The 25,436-nt window shown below is 43.7% G+C and overlaps 1 protein-coding gene across 1 annotated transcript; it reads right to left on the bottom strand.

Annotated features, from left to right (window-relative positions):
• Window positions 1–202: 202 nt before the first annotated feature.
• Window positions 203–8,066, bottom strand: adh5 (alcohol dehydrogenase 5). The gene is made up of 9 exons (XM_084450836.1): window positions 8,010–8,066; window positions 4,719–4,820; window positions 4,382–4,523; window positions 4,155–4,242; window positions 3,718–3,937; window positions 3,114–3,374; window positions 2,504–2,636; window positions 2,175–2,313; window positions 203–624 (listed from the first exon to the last, which is right to left on the bottom strand). The coding sequence occupies exons 1-9, from the start codon at window positions 8,025–8,027 to the stop codon at window positions 591–593; spliced, it is 1,137 nt and encodes a 378-aa protein (XP_084306962.1). The 5' UTR covers window positions 8,028–8,066; the 3' UTR covers window positions 203–590.
• Window positions 8,067–25,436: the final 17,370 nt, after the last annotated feature.

The following is a 25,436-nucleotide window of genomic DNA, read 5'->3' as shown; positions in this document are numbered from 1 at the left end:
AATGTTCCCACACCTTCAGCTAATGTTTTCACATTCTTAGAACATTTTTAGAACTAACGATTGCTAGCTGGGAAGTTCTTGGTACATCACTAACAACATTCGCGGTCAACAGAACAAAATACAAGAGAATAGGAAATAAAATGAAAATGTACTATTTTTTGCTTGAATAAGCTCTAAAAACAAATACACAAAAACATCCACAAATGTTATTTGTATCACACCTTTACTTTATTCATTTTTGATTAAACTGTTTAGCCTTACATTTTTTTCACTGTCTCTTCATGGCAACATCAAAATCATAGCAAAATCATAGCTAGCTAAATCATTTTCATATCAAAATCATGGCAATCAACAGTGATGTGCATTTGCTTAACATTGCTCACTATCATGGTCCCTGGGTATTGTGCACTTGTGGTAAATAAATCATTTATTTAATCATTAAAGATATTTATGTTGTTTGCTTTCAAATCAGATAACATCTAATCTGTGTTATGCTTAATATACATAATGGAATATTCATAACATATTTGATTGCTTGTGCAAAGATATATGAAGTGTAATTAGAGTTGTAAGTTGTGTTGATCGTCCTGTTACTCTGGTGACACGCTCACAATGGTCCGAATGCTGTAAAACAAAGAACAGAACATACAATTATACTGCAGCCAGTGAAAACTATTTCAAATTCAGTACAATATGTCTGATTAAACACAGTGGGACCTGTAATACTCAGACTATTCTGCTGGGAAATTATCAAACTGATTTTTTTTTTTTAAACCTAGTTTGTCACTGTTCTGCGCCAGCAACATAGGGTCCAGTATATACACGTCCACACACTTTCACTACTGTACCAGTAAATAAGCTTTACATTTTAAGTTATAGGCATTTGCATTCATATAGGCTGGAGAGCATCTGCCTACTGTTGTGTGCTCATATGCTTTTTGTCTGGTCCTTAAATTTCCTTCAGGATTAATACCTACCTACCTACCTACCTGCCTGTCTACCTACCTGCCTGCCTGCCTACCTGCCTGCCTACCTACCTACCTACCTACCTACCTGCCTGCCTGCCTGCCTGCCTGCCTGCCTACCTACCTACCTACCTGCCTGCCTACCTACCTACCTACCTACCTACCTACCTGCCTACCTACCTACCTACCTACCTACCTACCTGCCTGCCTACCTACCTACCTACCTACCTACCTACCTACCTACCTACCTACCTACCTACCTACCTACCTACCTACCTACCTACCTGCCTACCTACCTACCTACCTACCTGCCTGCCTACCTACCTACCTACCTACCTACCTACCTACCTACCTGCCTACCCACCTACCTACCTACCTACCTACCTACCTACCTACCTGCCTGCCTGCCTACCTACCTACCTACCTACCTACCTACCTACCTACCTACCTACCTACCTACCTACCCACCTACCTGTCTACCTACCTACCTACCTACCTACCTGCCTGCCTGCCTACCTACCTACCTACCTACCCACCTACCTGTCTACCTACCTACCTACCTGCCTACCTACCTACCTACCTACCTACCTACCTACCTACCTACCTACCTACCTACCTACCTACCTACCTACCTGCCTACCTGTCTGTCTACCTACCTACCTACCTACCCACCTACCTACCTACCTACCTACCTACCTATCTACCTACCTACCTACCTACCTACCTACCTACCTACCTGCCTACCTGTCTGTCTACCTACCTACCTACCTACCCACCTACCTACCTACCTACCTACCTACCTACCTACCTACCTACCTACCTACCTACCTACCTACCTACCTACCTACCTACCTACCTACCTGCCTACCTGTCTGTCTACCTACCTACCTACCTACCCACCTACCTACCTACCTACCTACCTACCTATCTACCTACCTACCTACCTACCTACCTGACTACCTGTCTGTCTACCTACAGTAAACCAATATGTTTTGCCCCTAAAGAGGTCTCCGTCACTCACAGGCATCAAATGATACGGCCCGTAGCTACAGATGATCTACAGCCGAGACCAGATGATCCACAAACTGTCAATAAACTATCACCTGCTTAGTTGAATGTTAATTCAAAATTAGATGAGCATCTATAGATTGGAGGGCCCTCCAAATAAACTGGTATCTAATCCCATAAATGAAGCATGGAGACATTCACCATTCACCAGTCTTCATCAGCTCAATAGCATCATTGACTTGCTCCAGAGTCATGTGGTGGGTGATGAACTCATCCAGCATCACTTTCTTCTCCAGGTAGGCGTTCACCATCTGAGGAACGCCATCCTTGCTCTTAAAACCTGCCAAAAAAAACCACCACCATGCACATACACACACACAAGCACAGAACGAAATATTATTCTCACATTTAGAGATAGTATTAGTTATTAAACCAGTTTGGATTACATAATTTTATATGTAGTTAGGGTTTGGGTTATTAATAATATACCCTTTAATGAGCTTTAAGAGGAATATTGACGGTGGGCTCACCTCCAAACAGAGAGCCCTTCCATGTGCGTCCAGCGATGAGCTGAATGGGTCTGGCAGCGAAGTCCTCCATGTCCGTCCACCCCACCAGGACACTGACCCCCCAGCCTTTCACACATGACTCCAAGGCACTTCTCTGGAGATAAGAGGATGGAGGATAACTCAGATCATTTGATTTGCATACTATACCACCCTCTGCTCAATTTCACTGCCAGTGAAATCTTAGATTTTCAGTATCAATATACATATACAATAATACAAACCTCAAACCTGGTCATAACAAACAGGACCTCAACCCTTCAAACACACGACTCCCCAATTTAAACCTTCTAACACCCACCATTAACTGCAGTAAAAAAACACAAACTAAAAAACACACACAAATCTCTCATCAATGGCATCCTCCCCATCACTCACACACGTACACACACACACACACACACACACACACACACACACACACACACACACATTCTCTCTCACACACGTACACTCACACTCACACTCACACACACACACACACACACACACACACACACACACACACACACACACACACACACACACACACACACACACAAAAGCACCCACCCACCCACCAATCCCAACCCACCATCACAGCCACATTCCCGACACACTCCAAGGAAAAGTCCACTCCCCCATTGGTCATCTCCGACAGCACTTGGCTGATGGGCTGGCTGTGGTCCTTGGGGTTGACAAACTCTGTTGCACCGAAAATCTTGCCGATCGCAAATTTCTCTGGGTTGATGTCGACAGCAATGATCCTCTTAGCCCCGGCAGCCTTGCAGCCCATGACAGCAGCCAGACCCACAGCTCCAAGGCCAAATACAGCACATGTGGACCCCGGCTCCACCTATGAACAAAGAGATTTGTAGGCTATTTGGTTGTGCCTGTAGGGGAACCCTGTGTAAAAAAATGCTTCCAAGTAGAACTATTTAATCAAGCAAAGGTCCCAGGTGGAACCATATCAACAATAAATGGTTCTACCGAAGTTCTTAAATCCAAAGACATGCACACTCACTACTCACTCACTCACTCACTCACTCACTCACTCACTCACTCACTCACTCACTCACTCACTCACTCACTCACTCACTCACTCACATCCTCCCTCTCTCTCTCTCCCTCTCTCTCTCTCTCTCTCTCTCTCTCTCTCTTTCTCTCTCTCACTTACACAAAGAAGCAAGCACACACACCTTGGCAGTGTTGACCGCTGCTCCATATCCTGTGCAGACTCCGCAGCCCAGGAGACAGACCTTGTCCAGGGGGGCCGAGGGGTGGATCTTAGCCACAGCGATCTCGTTGACCACCGTGTACTCTGAGAACGTGCTAGTTCCCATAAACTGAAGCACCTTCTTTCCCTTACAGGTAAATCGGGTATCGGGGTCCGACATCACATTGTACCTATCATTGGCCCTGGTTAGACAGATTTATACAAAGGGATGTTGTTGAATAAATTATACATAATAAACATTCATAAACATTATGAATTTATAATAAACATTAAGAACGTCCACAGCCTCATGAAAATTGCTAGGATAAGAAAGGATAAAAGTACAAATATATCTAGAAGATGATGAAAAGGAAAGCTTGAAGGCTGGAGATTGCTCCTGTGAAAGTGTAATCATCTCACCAGCCCTTCTCACACAGGTTGGTCTTGGGGTTCTTGCAGAACCTGCACTCCCCACACTGGGATATGAACAGAGGAATCACCTTATCCCCTAAGGTAGAAGAAACAACATTATTTTACATTAACATAGTTAACTCAGTGTTGAGAGTAAAACCTATCTGAATGAACCAATTTTTTGTTGTGGTTCTGTCATGAGTTGCTCTACCATTACAGAGTTTGATTTTATTGACCTGGCTGGAACTTGGTCACTCCAGGGCCCACGCTCTCCACGATCCCGGCCCCCTCGTGACCCAGAACTGTGGGGAAGCCATCCTTGTGCTTTCCCTCGAAGAGGTGGTACAGGTCGGTGTGACACACACCTGTGGCCACTATCTGCTCTCAGCCGGAGAGAAACAAAACATGAGCAGGTGTTTGGACCTTGTTAATAAAGATAAGTACAGTAGATAGATTTATAGATAGATTCGTTACTGTCCTTTACAGGAAATTCATGCCCTTAAAACATGTGCTCCATCAATATTTGAGTTTTTCTCACCTTATTAACTTATAACTAACTTATTAACGTATTACCTTAATGCGGATTTCGTGAGCCTGTGGAGGGGCGACCTCAATTTCCTCCAGCACCAGGGGTGTGTTTGGTTCCCAGGCCACGGCTGCCCTGCATTTTATAACCTATACGACCCAATACACAACCATCAACACAGCATACCATCATTAGCACCTATATGACCAAATACACAACCATCAACACAACATACCATCATTAGCACCTATACGACCCAATACACAACCATCAACACAACATACCATCATTAGCACCTATATGACCAAATACACAACCATCAACACAACATACCATCATTAGCACCTATATGACCAAATACACAACCATCAACACAACATACCATCATTAGCACCTATATGACCCAATACACAACCATCAACACAACATACCATCATTAGCACCTATATGACCCAATACACAACCAACAACACAACATACCATCATTAGCACCTATACGACCCAATACACAACCATCAACACAACATACCATCATTAGCACCTATACGACCCAATACACAACCATCAACACAACATACCATCATTAGCACCTATATGACCCAATACACAACCATCAACACAACATACCATCATTAGCACCTATACGACCAAATACACAACCATCAACACAACATACCATCATTAGCACCTATATGACCCAATACACAACCATCAACACATCATACCATCATTAGCACCTATATGACCCAATACACAACCATCAACACAACATACCATCATTAGCACCTATATGACCCAATACACAACCATCAACACAACATACCATCATTAGCACCTATATGACCCAATACACAACCAACAACACAACATACCATCATTAGCACCTATACGACCCAATACACAACCATCAACACAACATACCATCATTAGCACCTATATGACCCAATACACAACCATCAACACAACATACCATCATTAGCACCTATACGACCAAATACACAACCATCAACACAACATACCATCATTAGCACCTATACGACCCAATACACAACCATCAACACAACATACCATCATTAGCACCTATACGACCCAATACACAACCATCAACACAACATACCATCATTAGCACCTATATGACCCAATACACAACCATCAACACAACATACCATCATTAGCACCTATACGACCAAATACACAACCATCAACACAACATACCATCATTAGCACCTATATGACCCAATACACAACCATCAACACATCATACCATCATTAGCACCTATATGACCCAATACACAACCATCAACACAACATACCATCATTAGCACCTATATGACCCAATACACAACCATCAACACAACATACCATCATTAGCACCTATATGACCCAATACACAACCAACAACACAACATACCATCATTAGCACCTATACGACCCAATACACAACCATCAACACAACATACCATCATTAGCACCTATATGACCCAATACACAACCATCAACACAACATACCATCATTAGCACCTATATGACCCAATACACAACCATCAACACAACATACCATCATTAGCACCTATATGACCCAATACACAACCATCAACACAACATACCATCATTAGCACCTATACGACCCAATACACAACCATCAACACAACATACCATCATTAGCACCTATATGACCCAATACACAACCATCAACACAACATACCATCATTAGCACCTATATGACCCAATACACAACCATCAACACAACATACCATCATTAGCACCTATATGACCCAATACACAACCATCAACACAACATACCATCATTAGCGCAACCCATACAGTGCAGTCATCAACCAAACCACATAATGGAATCACAACCACCCTATGAGCAAAACAAAATAAATATGTGTGGCATGTCATGTTTGGCTGTTTTGAATGGCATGACAATGATTAAGATTGTAAAATGCATTAACATTTGTCCATGAAATCTATATATATAATGTACATATGCATATGTATGTACTGTAATTGCCTCGGCGCCTGGCAACCGTCGGGATGGAGGTATATATTTTCAGTCACGTGTGTTTATTGTTATTTTGTTCGTTCTTTCTTTAGCAGGATTACACAAAAACTACCTGAGCGATTTTCACGAAACTATGGTATGGGCCAACTTAGAACCCATTACATTTTGGAGCTGATCCAAATAACTGCATGGATACATGAAATTAAAAGAAAATTACATTTGGCTATACTTTAACCATTTCTGTTCACTTCATCTTTACCGTCTTCTGCTAGGTTTACCATACTGCCTCATGGCTGCTGAGTGGTTAAGGCATTGCAGTAGTAATCTGTAGACCTAGGTTTGACCAAGATTGTTTTGTTGTTGTTTTTTGCTCTACAATGAGGAGTCAAATCAGCTTTAGATAGATATCAACTTTATTTGCTGTTTAAGCAAACAACATTAACTTTCTATGCATGTAAAACAAAATAATATCTGAATCTTAATCTTAATCGAAAAAATATTTACTCTTAGCCTGGATCCTGTGGTAAGCTATTACATATAAACTGAGGTATGACTTTAACCATTTCAACTGAGTTACACCAACAAAATGCATTCATGCGCAGAGGCCTGTGCTCTCTGAGAACCCTTCCTAGTTTACATTATGTTGGTTTAGGGAGTGCTTTTTATCTATGAATATGAAAATATAAAACCTCTCCCTAAACCTACATACATTTGTGTTTATTTGTGATACTCAGTACTCAGCTTTTACTCTTTGGCTTCAAAGTTTAATGTTTTGCTTCATAGTTTAATGTTTAATAGTGTCGCAAACACAGTTTGGATAGTTAGACTTGCTGCCAAGTGTGGCTGGGGGGGTGCACACGCATGTGTACCACTCTCTGTCTCTCTTTCTCTGTGCCTATGAGTGTGTGTGTCAGACAGGACTGTCAGATTTACAGATAGAGGACTCTAAAGCTTTTGGGTAATCTGAAATGTTTCTCCAAAAGAGGTTGCGCTCTTGAGTTCTAGTTCTAGAATGGGAACCTCAGTTGAACTTCAAAAGCCAGCAACAAGACAACAACATCCAATGTAGTTATTTTCAGAACAAACCTCTGCGTACTTTAATTATACAGTATGATAAGCATGTCAAACTGATTTAGTATACCCAGATGAAAAATAATATTTCCATTATGACACAGTTCATGTACAACTTGCAATAGCCTGAATATGGAAATAATATTAAATAAATACTCCTCACACACCACTACACCAAACACAAGTTAGAGTAACAAAAGTTATTGGACAAATAATCAGCTAAGATAATATAGATAGATATTAAAACAGAGACACGAACCTTTCCAATAGTTGCCATGTTGTCAGCTGGAGGAGCGTTGTGTCTCACAGAAGATGAGTTAGAAGAGTAGCTAGAAGAAAGAGAGAGTGAGCAAGGTTTTGGACAGCCCTTAAATACGCCAGGCTCTCGAAGATTAAAAAAAACCCAAAGCTAATATTTAGAAAGGGAGGGACTTGTACGGTCGGGAGCCAGGACCAGCCCTCAGGAGGTTTTCTACTACCCTTTTTTCCCTTTTTTATATATTGTTAGCCTGTACCTCAGGCCATCAAATCAAAAGCTTTGATTGATTGATTGATTGATTGATCACAAGTTGATAACGAGACCCCTAACTCGGCCCTGTTCAGTCTCAGGGGGCCAAACCCCCCCTTTTTGGGACATGTTCCTGTTTACTAGAAATTATGTAAATAATTATTACTCTTTCTCTCTCTCTCTCTCTCTCTCTCTCTCTCTCTCTCTTATTTCTTTCTCTCTCTCTCTCGTGTGTGGGCATCACTGTCCAGGGTTGTGTGATGCGTTGTTTTTAGCTTCTCTTACTCTGAAAATGTAATTTCATGTAATTTATTGCTTTATAAATGTTCTTAGCAGGTAGACAAACATACTCCAGGAGCTTGCTCAATCGCCTTGTTGAGGGGGGTCAGGGAAGAATTTTTACAGCTCACTTATCTGGACCCCGGGTGATTACTGTTTTTTTTCTTCCCTCTGGAATATGTACAGTATGGGTGGGTCGTATACCCACCTTTAGTAGGCATGCTACAAAAGATTCTTAATGGTTAACTCTAACCCAGACGGTTTCCCTCAGGGACCCTTGAGGCAGGGACGCTGGCAGCCGGAGGTGGAGGCGTGGGCGGTGGAGAAGGAGGCGCTGGAGATGGAGATGGCACTGGAGGTGGAGGCTGCAACCGGCAGGGGCACGACCGTCAGGTCAAGGACCACTGCAGACTCTCCCTCCTCTGAGTCCCACCCCACTTCAGAGTCTGGGGAAACTCATTTTCTTTGAGTTTGTCTGTAAACTTTATTTTCCATGAAACATATCATTGTGTAGCCATATTCATTTGATATGTTTTTCTGTTGGCAGCCAAATAAATGCTTGTGTGATTTACCAGGTGATTTAGATAAGAGTCTTAATTTCCCAGAGGGGAAAATGTTTAATGTGGTCTAACTTTATGAAGTGATCATCTGTGTTATCGTTCCCTGTGTTGGTCATAAATCAATCATAGCCTACCACAGAATGTTTGGAATGTTTGCTTTCCTCACAGCCACATAATACAGCATGTCCGTGTAGCCTACGCCACATACAGGATGCACGAAACGTACAGTAGGCTACCTAAACTGTAGGAACAGTCAGACAAAGGTAGGCTCGTACAAATACCTTCCGAAGATGATTTTTTTCCTCGTGTGGACCTCACCTCACCAAAGCACATGCACCTCCGTCTCCGAAAAGTTTCTCTTCTTTCCACGTTTTTCCATAAACGTAATTGTCTTTGCTCCACGCTATATTATGTCGGTTCCTTCCGTTGAACCACGTTGTGCATTGTCATGGTTTTCACCACACATGGTTGAATTTGGGGGTGTAGGGGGTGGAACATTAAGCGCGTTCACGTCCGCACTCTTCTAGGACACCGTGGGCGAGAAATCGGCGCAGCAGCGTGTACGCCATGTTTGATAGATCCGTGCGATTGAGTGGATCCGTGTGGTTAGATTAAACGGAGCTGGTGTTGATGCAATGACGTCAACCGTCAAGGGTCAAGTCGTTTGCACATGCGCATTGAAGCAAAACGGTTTTCAAAAACAACAATGGCGGAAATGTACCATATTATTCTTCACCATTATTTTTCTGTGGCTCAGATTCCAGTGTGAACTCTGACCGGGCGGATTTTTTAGGACACGAAGGCGGACGCAGAGGACGTCGAGGAACAGAATGTCGTCGGGGTAAAAAGCCTACATCAAAGAGAACCCTACCCATTCAGACACAGGAGATAACAAACGTTATAAATCTATCCAGTCAGTCCTTATCCGACACATGCCTCTCCGCCCTCTCCAAAGGGTTATCGTTTGTACCAACTACTCGGTGTAATGAATTCACTACAAACATTGACATGAAGAAATACTTTAGAAAATTGAGACCAATACCATATATATGTTTGGTGTGGCTATGTTTATCCAGTTGTCTGAGGAAGAGCGTTGTCACTCGAAACGTCACTCATATTTATTGTCCATAAATAATCTTAATGGGAGCTACAGTGTGCGGACTCTTATTTTCTTTGATTGATCTTCTAGCCTTTAAAATCACATTTCATTCATAAAAACCAGACATTTAAAAAAATAAAAAACATGTTTTTCCTTCTTTTTTTTCTTCTAATCATCCCTCCGCGCCTCCCCTGAATTTCTTTGGGGCCCCCCAGGGGAGGCCCGCCTCACAGTTTGGGAATGCCTGGGATAGGGTGATAGAATTTGGCCGGTTTAGTCACTCTCCTTCTAGATTTATACTTATACTTATGATATTGATTTGTTATTTAGTAATTTGGTATTATTTGCTATTGCTTGTGGCCCAATTAATAAACTTTTAATCAAGTTTAATAAATTGAGATCTGCATTTAAAGACAACAAATCTACTGTCACGTCACTCTTCCCCTCATGAAGCTTGTCTTCTAGGGGGGAGTATTTTATTACTTCAGTGATTTGTAAAAGGTTAGGCATGCTACTAAAGATTCATACTCGTCCTATTTGCATTATAATTAACCACAATATATGTGATCCTTTCAGAAATTCAAGTAGGCTAGCCTCATCAATTGCTGTGTAGGCTAACGTTATAGTCATTTTTAATGTACAGTAACATGTTAACGTTAGCTATAGGCTACAAGTTCAACCTGTACGTGTAACCTGTCATGATTGTGTACAGATATGTCTTGTGTCAGTATAGCTATTTGAACACTATAAACGATTATTGATAACATGTCTCGTGCCCTATGTCTTAGTTATATCAAGATTAAACTAACTATTGGCACGGGTGTGCTTATTGGTGTCATATTTATTCAGTTTGAGTAATCTCACGATCAAGCTAGCTAACCCCCTATAGCTCAATTGGCTCAGTTGCTGGTTAGCGATGAGAGGGGGATTCCCAGCCAATTTATTTATTTAATAAATAAATAAATAGTGTTAATTCATAGAAATTCATATAGAGTTGATTTCAGTTTAAATGCTGATTTGTTCAGTTCATTTTTTTTATTTTAGAGAGGGTATTTGCTCTTGAAATAAGAGAGGCGTTTATTAGCCAATCAACAGCTGCCTAGCCAGCTTCCTGTAAACTCTACAGTGCTAAATAGATTTATTACCAAGTCTTAAGAAGACACCCACATGTTTTTATGTGTTTTACAGGAAAATGAACTTAACATAGAAACTGTCGCTCGGACTCTTATAGCATGGATTGCAGAACGGAAGCAGACAAGCACCAGCACACTCCCTGATCGCGGCTGTAGAAGATTTTTAACTGATCTAGTCAAAGAGGATTTGCCAAGATTCGCTCAAAGAGGTTAAGTCTGGTTTATTGAGAAAACGTACGAGCGCAAGGACCTCAGGACAACGCACGTGAGTGATATCCAGCAGAAGTGCTGCAGTCTGGTCTTGCGCGGCCTTATATTCAAGCAATACACAGGTATGACGCTTCCAGGGATGTGATTGGCTAACCCATTGTGCACATCATATTAAATGGCAGGCATCATCAACAGTGGTCGAGAATACAGACACGTGACATGAGAAAAGTAGGTAATTCTTGTAGGGACAATGGGACAAAGGATGGTTATTCTGGAGAATAATAACGTCTAGGTGTGTTGACCTCCTGGAGGTCATCCTGTCATAAATTAGATTAGCACAGCTATCTGAAAGGTGGAGGGAGGTGGTGAGGTTGTGAAACTACAATTTCTATGACACGGCCAACCAACTGGTTTGAGCACACTCCCTGGTGGCGGCCATTTGCCTGGACCGAGCACATTCCTAGGCGGCGGCCGTCCAACAGTACATACTGAGATGCAAAGGTTGTTAGTAATTGTGTGTATTATGCAATCGGTCTGTTGGGGGGGGGGGATCTTTCTCCTGCAGAAGACCTAATACAATCCAATGTTTGGTTGATCTTTCCTCAGATCCTTTCCAGATTTGACTATCAAGGGGGCAGGTTGCAGATTTCACAGATGAAACAATCTCTTTAAGGGAGGGGTGCGTGATGGGCTGGAAACAGACCAGGTCAGAAGAACAGACCAGTCAGACAGCTAGGTCATGTGCAGAGGGGGGAATGATCATTTTGATGTCTTCAACTTTGCTAATGAAAAAATTCTAAAATTCAAAAATACTTCGCACTTAGTTGGGGACACATCTAAGCTGGTACTGGAGGCAGGACAAAATAATAGTGTTAATGGTTCTCAAAAGGACCTTGGGTTTATAAGAGTTGGAGATGAGGTCAGAAAGGTATTGTGCTTTCGCAACCTTAACTGCTTCCTGATATTTGAGAAGATTGTCCCTCAGAATTGGAAGCTTATTATACTTCCACTTTGGCTCTGCTCTTCTGCTCTCCTTCCTCGGGGCTCTGGGGGTGTCATTTAGACCAGATAAACCTTTAGGTTTAGGCTTTTTCAACTTAATGGGGGTAACAGAATCCAGAGAGGACAGATTGCCTAAGCTTTTTGAGATCATTTTGGTGGAGACAGGTGGGGCAAATAGAACACTAACGTTTGTGTGTGTGTGTGTGTGTTTCTGGTGTGTGTGTGCGTATGTGTGTGTGTGTTTCTGGTGTGTTTACGCGTGCATAGTACCATTCTTTGGATGCTGAAGTCACCTGAATGAAACTTCATAGAAACAAAAACTTCCAAGCAAAGTCTCCCTCCCTCCCTCCCTCTCTCTCTTTCTCTCCCTCTCTCTTTTCTCCATTCTCACTTTCTCTTTCCTTCTCTCTTCCTCTCTCTTCCCCATTCTCCCTCCCTCCCTCTCTCTCACTCACACACACACACACACACACACACACACACACACACACACACACACACACACACACACACACACACACACACACACACACACACACACACACACACACACACACAGTATTTTTTCTTCCCCAGACTCCAGGGCCCATAGCGCAGTTGAACTGTCAGCAGAAATCCGTGGGGAGAAGGAGGAAGTGACTCTTTTCATTCTCCGGTGAGAGACTGGTGACAAACATACTGTTCTTCTCAGACAAGCTAAACACACACTACACGGACTTGCTGATCGGCATGCAAACCAAGAGCGGTTCTCAGGTCGACCAGGGGGGGGCAGTGTAGCTCCTCCCAGTGGCTTGTCCGCTGATCACGTCTCCAAGGTGTTGGTGATGAAATCGAATGTTAACCCGAAGAGAAAATACCTCATTTGAGAAGAAAAGGAGATTAGAGTCAGAAAGGACTGGGGTACGGGGATGAGAGGGAATTTGAGATGAGTGTTTCAGTGTTCTTCTTTTTGTTTTTGTGTGTGTGTGTGTGTGTGCGTGTGTGTATGTGTGTGTGTGCGTGTGTGATGAACCACAGGGGTATGTATAGCAGGAGGATTCTAACTTCTCTCACCCTTTTAAGCACTCAGATCATTCAATTATGCTGATGTTACGTTGATGTTTACATCGTATGATCAGCATCATTATCGACTTGAGGCTGAGCAGAAGCAGAGCCCTCGGGCTGGATGGATGAATGCATAAATGCGGAGGTGAGGAGGAGTATGTCTCTCCTCTGTGGACAGCTAGTTGGGTTGATAAGTGCACTGAGCGGATAAAGAATGGATAGTTGGATGGATGGATGGATGAATGGATGGATGAATGGAGAGCGAGATAGATGGGTTTCAGAGGAGAGAGACGGATGGTTCGTTGCCTCTCCACCTCTGTACCCTTCGGCTCGGTGACTTCAACAGAGCAGACAAAAGGAGCGAACCTCGCTGGCTGCGGTGATCGTTTGGCCAAGCGTGTTCGAACAACGGTGCAGCGGCGGGGACAGTCTTGTCCATTTTCACGCTTCAGAGGGGCTGGAAAACGGCTCGGTAGTTTTAACACCGTAGGAATGTTTCCTGACTCAAAAAGGGGGTGGCCCACGGATCACCTGCCTTGGATTTTTCTGGCTTTGCAGCACCAATTATCCACACACTGCGAAGAGCCTCTGGTTTTTGTCCTCAAACAGTCACACCGGGCTTTGAACTTTTCAGTGCAGCTTTTGAAACAGTGGTTGAATAGGGAGGAGAGAGTCCACGGTGGCCCAGCTCCCTGCCCAGATGCCCACTAGCCAGGACCCTGTAGTACAACCTATGTGGGTAACTATTAGTAAGTAAGTAAGGAAGTAAGCTTTATTTATATAGTGCTCTTCACAGCACGGATGCACAGAGTGCTTTACAGTAATTAAAATGGCAATACAACACGAGACAGAATTAAAACGACACAGAACAGAAAAAAAAACAACATTGCGAGCAGCAAGGCGTTATAGATGGCCGAAGGCCTGCCTGAACATGTGTGTCTTAAGAAGTTTTTTGAACATGAGTTCAGTTGATGGCTCTCTCAGGGCCTGGGGAAGATGTATTCATGTACATGTGCATGCGGGTGTGTCTCATTCACCACCAGAATAACAGTGTTGAGGGATTCTGCACCTGAAGCCCCTCAGAGATATAAAACTATGTAGCTGCGACCTTCACTGGGTTATTTGGTGTGGGGGGGGGTTCTGTGTTGTGGATGATGACTGTGTGTATACTCTATGTATTGTATTTGGTGTGGGGGGGTGTTGTGGATGATGACTGTGTGTATACTCTATGTATTGTATTTGGTGTGGGGGGGGTTCTGTGTTGTGGATGATGACTGTGTGTATACTCTATGTATTGTATTTGGTGTGGGGGGGGGGGGTTCTGTGTTGTGGATGACTGTGTGTGTACTCTATGTATTGTATTTGGTGTGGGGGGTGTTTCTGTGTTGTGGATGATGACTGTGTGTATACTCTATGTATTGTATTTGGTGTGGGGGGGGTTCTGTGTTGTGGATGATGACTGTGTGTATACTCTATGTATTGTATTTGGTGTGGGGGGTGTTTCTGTGTTGTGGATGATGACTGTGTGTATACTCTATGTATTGTATTTGGTGTGGGGGGGGGTGTTTCTGTGTTGTGGATGACTGTGTGTGTACTCTATGTATTGTATTTGGTGTGGGGGGGGGTTCTGTGTTGTGGATGATGACTGTGTGTACTCTATGTATTGTATTTGGTGTGGGGGGGGGGGGTTCTGTGTTGTGGATGATGACTGTGTGTGTACTCTATGTATTGTATTTGGTGTGGGGGGGTTCTGTGTTGTGGATGATGACTGTGTGTACTCTATGTATTGTATTTGGTGTGGGGGGGGTTCTGTGTTGTGGATGATGACTGTGTGTATACTCTATGCATTGTATTTGGTGTGGGGGGGTTTCTGTGTTGTGGATGATGACTGTGTGTATACTCTATGTATTGTATTTGGTGTGGGGGGTGTTTCTGTGTTGTGGATGACTGTGTGTATACTCTATGTATTGTATTTGGTGTGGGGGGGTTTCTGTGTTGTGGATGATGACTGTGTGTGTACTCTATGTATTGTATTTGGTGTGTGTGTGTTTCTGTGTTGTGGATGATGACTGTGTGTATACTCTATGTATTGTATATGGTGTGGGGGGGGTTCTGTGTTGTGGATGATGACTGTGTGTATACTCTATGTATTGTATTTGGTGTGGGGGGGTTCTGTGTTGTGGATGATGACTGTGTGTATACTCTATGTATTGTATTTGGTGTGGGTGTGTTTCTGTGTTGTGGATGATGGCTGTGTGTATACTCTATGTATTGTATTTGGTGTGGGGGGGGGTTCTGTGTAGTGGATGATGACTGTGTGTACTCTATGTATTGTATTTGGTGTGGGGGGGGTTCTGTGTTGTGGATGATGACTGTGTGTATACTCTATGTATTGTATTTGGTGTGGGGGGGGTTCTGTGTTGTGGATGATGGCTGTGTGTATACTCTATGTATTGTATTTGGTGTGGGGGGGTTCTGTGTTGTGGATGACTGTGTGTATACTCTATGTATTGTATTTGGTGTGGGGGGGGGTTCTGTGTTGTGGATGATGACTGTGTGTACTCTATGTATTGTATTTGGTGTGGGGGGGGGGTTCTGTGTTGTGGATGATGACTGTGTGTACTCTATGTATTGTATTTGGTGTGGGGGGGGGTCCTGTGTTGTAGATGATGACTGTGTGTGTACTCTATGTATTGTATTTGGTGTGGGGGGGTTCTGTGTTGTGGATGATGACTGTGTGTGTACTCTATGTATTGTATTTGGTGTGGGGGTGTTTCTGTGTTGTGGATGATGACTGTGTGTGTACTCTATGTATTGTATTTGGTGTGGGGGTGTTTCTGTGTTGTGGATGACTGTGTGTGTACTCTATGCGGGCGTGCATTCACACACAGCAGGTACTGACATCACTTTGGAGAAAGAATAATTGCCGCTTACCATTTAACTACAGTCTCAGGAGCTCTGGAGGAAGGGGTCTTTACAACGTTGAAAGATGGAGAGAGAGAAAGAAAGAGAACGAGAGGCAGAGTGCGCAAGTGTGAGAGAAAGACTACAAGCGTTTATTGAAAGACGAGGAGCTGCGCTATAAAAAGCTGCGGCAGACAAGCCCTTATGATGTCGTTACATTATCATGCCTCTGTGTTCTCGTTCTCCATCCTGGGTACGGACCATTCGCCAGACATGACGCCAGGGTGACAATCTCACCGACGTTTCGCTGCAAAAAGCATCCAATTAAATGTGTTTCCTTTTATTATATCCCCCTCCCCAACTACACAGTACACCACACACACACTACATTCCCATTTATAAACAGCGGAGGCAACATGCGGTGGAACATTACAGGTGAGAAGGGTTACAGCTGTGGAGTGGATGTGTGTTTCTGTGTGTGTGTGTGTGTGTGTGTGTGTGTGTGTGTGTGTGTGTGTGTGTGTGTGTGTGTGTGTGTGTGTGTGTGAGAGAGAGAGAGAGAGAGGGATAGAGGATGGCTAAATGGGTAGGAAGCGCTAAGGCCAGTCTGTGGTGTGGGTGGAGGGGTCACTTATAAACGAAAGAGGAAGGGAGGAGAGAGAGAAAGGCCTTCATCTCCTCACATCAGAAGAGGCTTCAGGAGAGCGGCTTCAAACAGAAACACTGCTTTATTGGTCCATATCGTACATACAAGCATGCCGCTTTCAACCATGCATAACCTTCATTAACGACAAGGGTAGATCTTCAAACGCACTGGAAACATTTATACCGGCGGCCCTTTGAACACGAGCGACGGACAGCAAGTGGCGTTAGATACTGAAAATGAAACGAAGAGATAAAAAGTGAAATAGAGAGAGAGAGAGAGAGAGAGAGAGAGAGAGACAGAGATGAAGACGTGGACTCCAGTGGATTGGTAGATTGACGGATTGCTAAATTGAAGGAAATTATGAGAGTATGAAAAAAGAGCTGCATCATTATTACCATATTGACCTGAATATAAGACGACCCCGATTGTATGACGACCCCCCTTTTTCAAGACTAATTTTTGGCAAAATACTTTTTGAGGACTAAATGTTGTTTTTATAAAGACAATTATTGAAAATAATGATAATAAAAACACATTGAATCAGGTATTTCTAATTCCAATTACCAGTAGGCTATCCCTCTCATACTGAAAAAACAACCATGTAGCCTATTAAAATATCTCTCATAGTACACCTCCTTCTCCTCCAATCATCCGTCCCTCCATCCACTCCATGTACTATCTAAACTCTCATTCTGATTTCATCACTTAAAGTGAGTGGAAACAATTTGACAGTTAAAAAGAAAAACCTGCATCGCAGACACAATCCAAGAGAGTTGAAAAACTGTACTGCAGAATCAATCAAAGCAAGGAGATGGGTGTATCTTATAATGACGTTATAATATAATTCCAGAGGTGTCAGAAGCAATATTAAAGTATTATTAGGCTAATTGTTTTTCTTGTTGATTGCTGTAGACCTTTGAGTTCAGAACTTAGCAAGAAAAAACCGCTCTAGAGCCAGCTAGCATCTGCAAAACGTCCGTCTGTAACGTTCGTAAGCGTCCTATCTCATCGTAACTCATCCGCTAACTGATACAAACATGCAACAGCAAAAGCCGATTTAACGGTCGCATCGTCACATAGTCTGTACTGTGTTACCATGGTTACTCACCCCCATCATCCAGGCCATATTTAAGTATGTGTAACAGAGTGAATCCCGAGCACCCGTAGCTCCTCAAAGGAGCGCTGACGGTCCATCCGAGAGCGACGTCCCTATTGGTGCAACTGTCAGAGTGTCCGCTTCACAAGTGGGAGAGCTTGTCCAACGTGGGTTCAAATCCCGCCCTGGTCAAGTCCTTAAGATCGGTCGAACTGCTGAACACAGATTCTTTATTTTTTTTAACTTTCTCTGGTGCCAACAATTTCCATGTGCGAGATGCAGCCTCAGAGAGACAAAGGCTGCTTCTCTCCATCATCCCCCTGCCACCTCACCAGATGTCAGAATCAATCAGGGCAGACTGCAATCACTCCAAAGGTCCTCTTCTTCATTTGGTCAATGATACTTCAGAATAAAATGTTAGAGGGAGTAGCTAACTAGCCACTCCGAGCTCTGTGCTATGTACATGCTAATGGAGTTGGATTAGAATAATACATTCTACCAGTAAGTCCATTAAATATCCATCAGTGGAATTATTACTAAAATTATTTACATCTAGATTTTTTCATGTTGGTCTTCAGTTAGTGAGAAAATGTCACGATGTGACACAGAAAAAGTTCTCACTGAGACTGACTTTTCCTGTGGCGCTCTCCTTTTTGTTCTAAATAGGCTGTTATATCGGTTAAATCGGTTTTGTTGGTGTTGCCGAGTTAGAGTATCTGTCAGACCAGATCCAGCAATGATTCCTAATTCCCACTTTTGTCTCTTCTTTCCTTCACGGTCATGACACCAAAACAGGAAATACACTCACTGAATGTATGTCCTTCACTTAGCTGCTGCCAAATCATTGTTTTTCTCTCTCTGATATAGACAGAGCAATTTACTACTGATATCAACCAAGGGCAAGGTGAGCACCCTGAAGACTGCTGAGGGTTATAAGTGTGTCTACGGTATGTATGTGTGTGTGTGTGTGTGTGTGTGAGAGAGAGAGAGAGTGAGTGTGTGTGAGTGTGTGTGTGTATGTGTGAACCTCATCACGGAGATCCTGATGTTAATAGACTCCCAGTGGATCCCAGAGCAGGAGGAGCAAGAGGAGGAGGAGGAAGAAGAGGAGGAGGAAGAGGAGGAGGAGGAAGAAGAGGATGAGGCGGAGGGGGAAGAGGAGGAGGAAGAGGAGGAGGAGGAAGTAGAGGTGGAGGAAGAAGATGAGGAGGAAGAAGAGGAGGAGGAGGAGGAGGAAGAAGAGGAGGAGGCAGAGGGGGAAGAGGAGGAGGAGGAGGAGGAAGAAGAGGAGAAGGCGGAGGGGGAAGAGGAGGAGGAGGAAGAAGAGGAGGAGGAGGAGGGGGAAGAGGAGGAGGAGGAGGAAGAAGAGGAGGAGGAGAAAGAAGAGGAGGAGGAGGAAGAAGAGGAGGAAGAAGAGAGGAGGAAGAAGAGGCGGAGGTGGAGGGGGAAGAGGAGGAGGAGGAGGAAGAAGAGGAGGAGGAAGAAGAGGAGGAGGCGGAGGGGGAAGAGGAGGAGGAGCCTGTAATACGGGAATGGAATAAGACATAGTTATGGTTAGTGTAATCAATTAGTTACCGATCCAGACAGGATCCCCACTGACACACTCGTATTACTCAGATATCAACAGAACAGCATGACAACGCTGGATGCAAATGACTGCTTTTTGTGTCTTATTCCCTTGTGAACCGTCCTTTATTCTACAGACCGCGGGGAAGAACAGCAGACAGACGAACAGACGAACTAAATCAGCCGGACCGGGTTGAACGGATGAAAAAAGGCGAGCAGGCGATCGGTAATGAGTCACACGGCGGTGTCTGTCGGCCCGCCGGCGGCGCTGGCCACACGCTGGGGCCCGGAGGAAGTAAACACAGACACGCCAATGGGGGGGTACCATACAGGAAGGAGATCTCCTGAGAGAGAGAGTGTGTGTGTGTTGTGTGTGTGTGCCGTGTGTGCCGTGTGTGTGTGTGTGACTCATTGTGCTGCTGTGCAGATTATGTTTAAGCCCATATAGTAGCCTGAGGTGACCTAGACCTACACACACACACCCCAACTAACTGAATAACTACACCCCAACTAACTGAATAACTAACTAACTAACTAACTAACTAACTAACTAACTAACTAACTAACTAACTTACTAACTAACTAACTAACTAACTAACTAACTAACTAACTAACTAACTAACTAGTTAACTAACTAACAAACAAATGCTTGCACAGACACACACACACACACACACACACACACACACACACACACACACACACACACACACACACACACACACACACACACACACACACTCATCCCCATCAGTTTTTTCTGTCAATACAACCCCAACATCAGGTGGATGTAAAACGGATGGTTGACCAATGAGATGGGAGTAAAATGGCTGGTTAAGTTCACAAGGCTTCAGTTTCTGGGACGATGCCAGCATGGTGTGATTGACAATGATTATGTCCACAATGCCTCTCTCATCAGCCCACAGCTGACACACACACACACACACACACATGCATGCACGCACGCATGTAACACACACTCACACACACACACACACACACACACACACACACACACACACACACACACACGCACACACACTCACACACACACACACACACACTGGCTAATTTAATAACAGTGTCTGGGGTGTGGACTGAGCCGATATACAACTGTAATACTGTAATGAGATGAAGGACGGAGGGGTGCATACATGCATCACACAATTTCATAAGTGTGTGTGTGTGTGTGTGCGCATGCATATGCATATGCATGCTTCCTCTGGGAGCTATAGATCCAATGGTTGCTTGGAGCTTTCAACACCACATAGTACTCCTGTACAATGACCACGTAATGAGAGAGAGAGGTGGCTATTGCTGGATACATCTTCCAACATGTCAAAACCTTCAAATATTCAGGGCAGGAAGTTCGTTTTCATCGTTGTACACGCAGAAGTTGAACTAATTCGTTAAAAATCACCTGGTAGAGTAACATTAGCTACATACATTAAACACAAAGGGACGCTGATGCCGTAAGAAAACTCACACGGGTCCTAAACGTTTAGAAGCTAGACCTGCCGGATGTCCGTACGCGTGGCGTCTGTGTTTACGTGTCGCGGAGCGGCTCCCGACATGCCGTTTAGGAGCAGGGTGCTCAATTAATCTTCCTGTCACGTGGGCACGACCTACGACCCCTGGCATTGTCTGTCCTTTGTTTTCAGTGGAAAATGAAGATGGTGGAATATGCAGACTGGCGCCATGCTGTCAAATGGGCTCGCTGGGAAAAATGATTACATTTAAACTTTAAACTGTGAGCTCTGCCCGAGGCTCACGCATGGATGGCAATTAATGACACTATCTGATCTCAGCCGTGAAATCGCTGATGGTGAAACGGGGGGAGAGAGATAGAGGAAGACAGAGGAGAGATGGGGAGAAAGAGAGAGGGGGTGTATGAGAGACGGAGGAAAATAGAAATAGAGGGAAAAAAAATAGAGAGAGAGATGGAGGGAGGGATGGAGAGATAGAGAGAGAGGGAGGGAGAGAGCGAGAGAGAAGGAGAGAGAGAAAGGGAGGGAGGGAGAGAAAGGGAGAGAGCGGGAGAGAGAGAAGGGGAGAGATGGAGAGAGAGAGGGACAGAGAGATGAGATGCAGTTGTAATCAGTTCTCTCTTATCTCTGCTGAAGAACAAGGGACCTTATTTGAATGGGGTCTGATAGATACGGGACATCTGAATGTGTCACCTTGAAGATATAGATTCTCTGTTAATACAGGGGATGTGATCTGACTGTAACATGGGTAACCCTGTGTGTGTGTGTGTGTGTGTGTGTGTGTGTGTGTGAGAGAGATTTTGTGGTTGCAGAGCTTGTGTGTTAAGTGTGTTGTGTGTGTGAGAAGTGTGTTGTGTGTGCGCGGGCATGTGTGTGAGAGAGAGAAAAATTTGTGAGTGTGTGTGTATGCGTATGTGTGTGTGAGAGAGAGAGAGAAATTTGTGAGTATATTCGTGGGTGGAGAGCTTGAGTGGGAGAGAAGGAGTGTGTTGTGTTTGTGTGTGTGTGTGTGTGTGTGTGGGGGGGGGTTATATGATATATTTGAATCCCATTCAGTTGTATGAGATAATTTCTGGATTTAAATAAAGTATTGAAAATGTCTTTGAGGAATGCAGAGCTGGACAGCAGAAGTGAGTTTTCTTCTCAAGACTAGGAGATGCTAGTTGCTTGTCGTCATGTGAATGTGTCGGCCCTGTCCCCCTACCGTCCTGTTTGAAATATGCTGGACATCAGACCCTCTGTTTGCTCGTGGTCATTTGAGAGTGCCCTTGTCGTCACGGGCCTCAAACAGGCGTGAGATGTCCTCGTTTATCTTTTATATATCATTCCTCCTTTAAAAAAAACAAAACATCTGTTCCATTCTGTCGCATTCTGTCTCTCCCTGATGAAACCCCTAATTAATGTAACTTTCTAATGATCTACTTTCTATCGCACACTCAGGCAAGTATGCAAGCATACACACACGCACGTGTGCACGCACACACACACACACACACACACTGCACTCATACACACACGCACACACACACATTGTCTGTCGTGCTCTTCACCTCCCCATCTCTCTCCCTCTCTCCTCTCTCTCCCTTTATCTCCTCTCTCTTCCCAGGCGGGGGCTGTTCAGTAGTGTGTGTTCAGTAGTGTGTGTGTTCAGTAGTGTGTGTGTTCAGTAGTGCGTGTGTTCAGTAGTGCGTGTTCAGTAGTGTGTGTGTTCAGTAGTGTGTGTGTTCAGTAGTGCGTGTGTTCAGTAGTGCGTGTGTTCAGTAGTGTGTGTGTTCAGTAGTGTGTGTGTTCAGTAGTGTGTGTGTTCAGTAGTGCGTGTGTTCAGTAGTGCGTGTGTTCAGTAGTGTGTGTGTTCAGTAGTTCGTGTGTTCAGTAGTGCGTGTGTTCAGTAGTGTGTGTTCAGTAGTGTGTGTTCAGTAGTGTGTGTGTTCAGTAGTGTGTGTTCAGTAGTGTGTGTGTTCAGTAGTGTGTGTTCAGTAGTGTGTGTGTTCAGTAGTGTGTGTTCAGTAGTGTGTGTGTTCAGTAGTGCGTGTGTTCAGTAGTGCGTGTGTTCAGTAGTGTGTGTTCAGTAGTGTGTGTGTTCAGTAGTGCGTGTGTTCAGTAGTGTGTGTGTTCAGTAGTGTGTGTTCAGTAGTGCATGTGTTCAGTAGTGCATGTGTTCAGTAGTGCGCGACACAATGCGGTTAAAAGGCAGTCGTGCTTCAGAGCTTTGTGAGACAATTCCTCTTCCAAGAGAGCACAGCACCATCCTGCTTTGAACATGTCTCCCTTCAAACAGGAGTGAATGACTGCATCCAAACGTGTGTGTGCTGTTTGTGCTTGTGGATATTTTTGTAAGTATGTTTGAGATTTTGAGCATGTAGAATGTGTGTGTGTTTATACATATGTGTGTGTGTATCTATATGAGTGTGTGTGTGTATCTATATGAGTGTGTGTGTGTGTATCTATATGTGTGCGTGTATCTATATGTGTGTGTGTGTGTGTGTGTGTGTGTGTGTATCTGTGTGTGTGTGTGTGTGTGTGTCGGAGGGTCCTCTCTTAATTGGGATCTCTGAGCGGTTTCTGACTCTTTTCCTCTCAGTGGTTTGAGTCACGGAGCCTTAATGAAGCACGAACGAGGAATGCTGCTTCCTAATTAGAGCTCATACTCCCACCTACGCTGTGTGTGTGTGTGTGTGTGTGTGTGTGCGTATGAGGGACATTTTATGTGTGTGTGTGTGTGTGTGTGTGTGTAGCCATACACTTCGGCATGCCCCGGGTAGGATTCGAACCAGGGTCTCCTGCGGGACAGACAGTTTTATTCAGCTACGCCGATGAAAAGTGGGTGGACGGTATTCATTAGGGCTGGGTTTAAAAAATCGATTCATTGATTCTGAATCGATTCTGAATCAAATGATTCAGAATCGATTCATGAATCCCAAAATCGATCTTTTATTTAATGAATGAATGAATAAATGAAGGTATGAATAGTTCATTCATTCACTGATTCATTCATTTTTGGAAATCAGTATCAGTATTTGGAATCAGAGCTTCTTGTCTTTGAAATCGAGAGTTTAACATGTTTTTGAATGATTTTTCAAGGTGCCCACCCACATCCATTGTATGACCTAAACGGTGGTAGAGCAATTATCAGACTTTCTCAAAAGTGCTAGTTTTGTCAACGTTTTGATCTGAACCATTGTATATGATCATAAGTAACCTTAAAACAGGGCTAAACATGCATTTTCCCTTTAATCCTCCTTTAATTAAATAACACAAATTAAAGTGCAAGTTTAAAAATAATGTGCAAATAACGTTTTAAAAGTAACTCAAAAATAGCAGCCTCTGCCCGCACCATGGTTCTGATGGGGCAGTTAACCTGGTCCAAGAGCTCCACTATCTTCAGCTCTTACAGCTGTAGGCGAGAGGACATGTTTGCTGTGAGTGAGAGGAGCTGTGTGTGTGTGTGTGTGTGTGTGTGTGTGTGTGTGTGTATGTGTGTGTGTGTACTGTATGTATGTGCCTTACTCTGATCCCCTGCAGGTTGTGGGATGTGTTGACCATCTGCTTCCTCATCTTCAACCATGGATATTTGTCTCAGGTCGTTGACAAGCATGTTGACATCTCTGTGAAGACTCCAACCATTTGCTTAGTACTAAAATAGAAAGAGAACAAACTGTATTATCACAAGTTGTAGGCTATGGTATCCTAGTTTATCATAGATGCTGTGCTGCCTAATGCCAATTAAACCATTTCACTGAATAAATATTTTACAAATGAATTATTCATGTGCTCCAAACCACAGTCTAACTAGCACTTAATGCATTAGGCTGTGTCCACTGGAGAGCTGTTAGAAGTTGAACAGCGCTTAGCTTACAGCTGCTCACAACTGCTTAGAGCACACTGGGAAAGCTAGTTGACTGGCTAGGCTACCGACAGCTCACGTTAGCACTGAGTGGCATGTTTTTGCAGGCTGCAGATTAACTAGCTAAGATAGTTAGCTAATGTTGGCTAGTGTTAAGCTTAATTTATACTCAGTTGACCAGTGCCGTACGACAAATGTCTGTTGACAGAAAAAAAATGTTGACCGACATTTAGCATTATACTTAAGTGAAATGTCTGATCACCTCCATGGTATCTTGCAGACGTGTGGCTGATTGATCCATGGCAACG

The sequence above is a fragment of the Borostomias antarcticus genome (assembly GCF_949987555.1).
Source record: "Borostomias antarcticus genome assembly, chromosome: 16".
NCBI classification, from domain to species: domain Eukaryota; kingdom Metazoa; phylum Chordata; class Actinopteri; order Stomiiformes; family Stomiidae; genus Borostomias; species Borostomias antarcticus.
Note: the sequence above shows the minus strand (reverse complement) of the source record. Positions and strands in the feature narration are given on the sequence as shown.

Bases quoted from the DNA above. Each gene is read 5' to 3' on its own strand.
- adh5 (XM_084450836.1), bottom strand. The intron at 3,938-4,154 runs GTGAGATGATTA...CTGTCTAACCAG, and splicing joins AACCTGTGTGAGAAGGGCTG to GGCCAATGATAGGTACAATG. The intron at 625-2,174 runs GTGAATGTCTCC...TTTGTTTTACAG, and splicing joins CTGATGAAGACTGGTGAATG to CATTCGGACCATTGTGAGCG.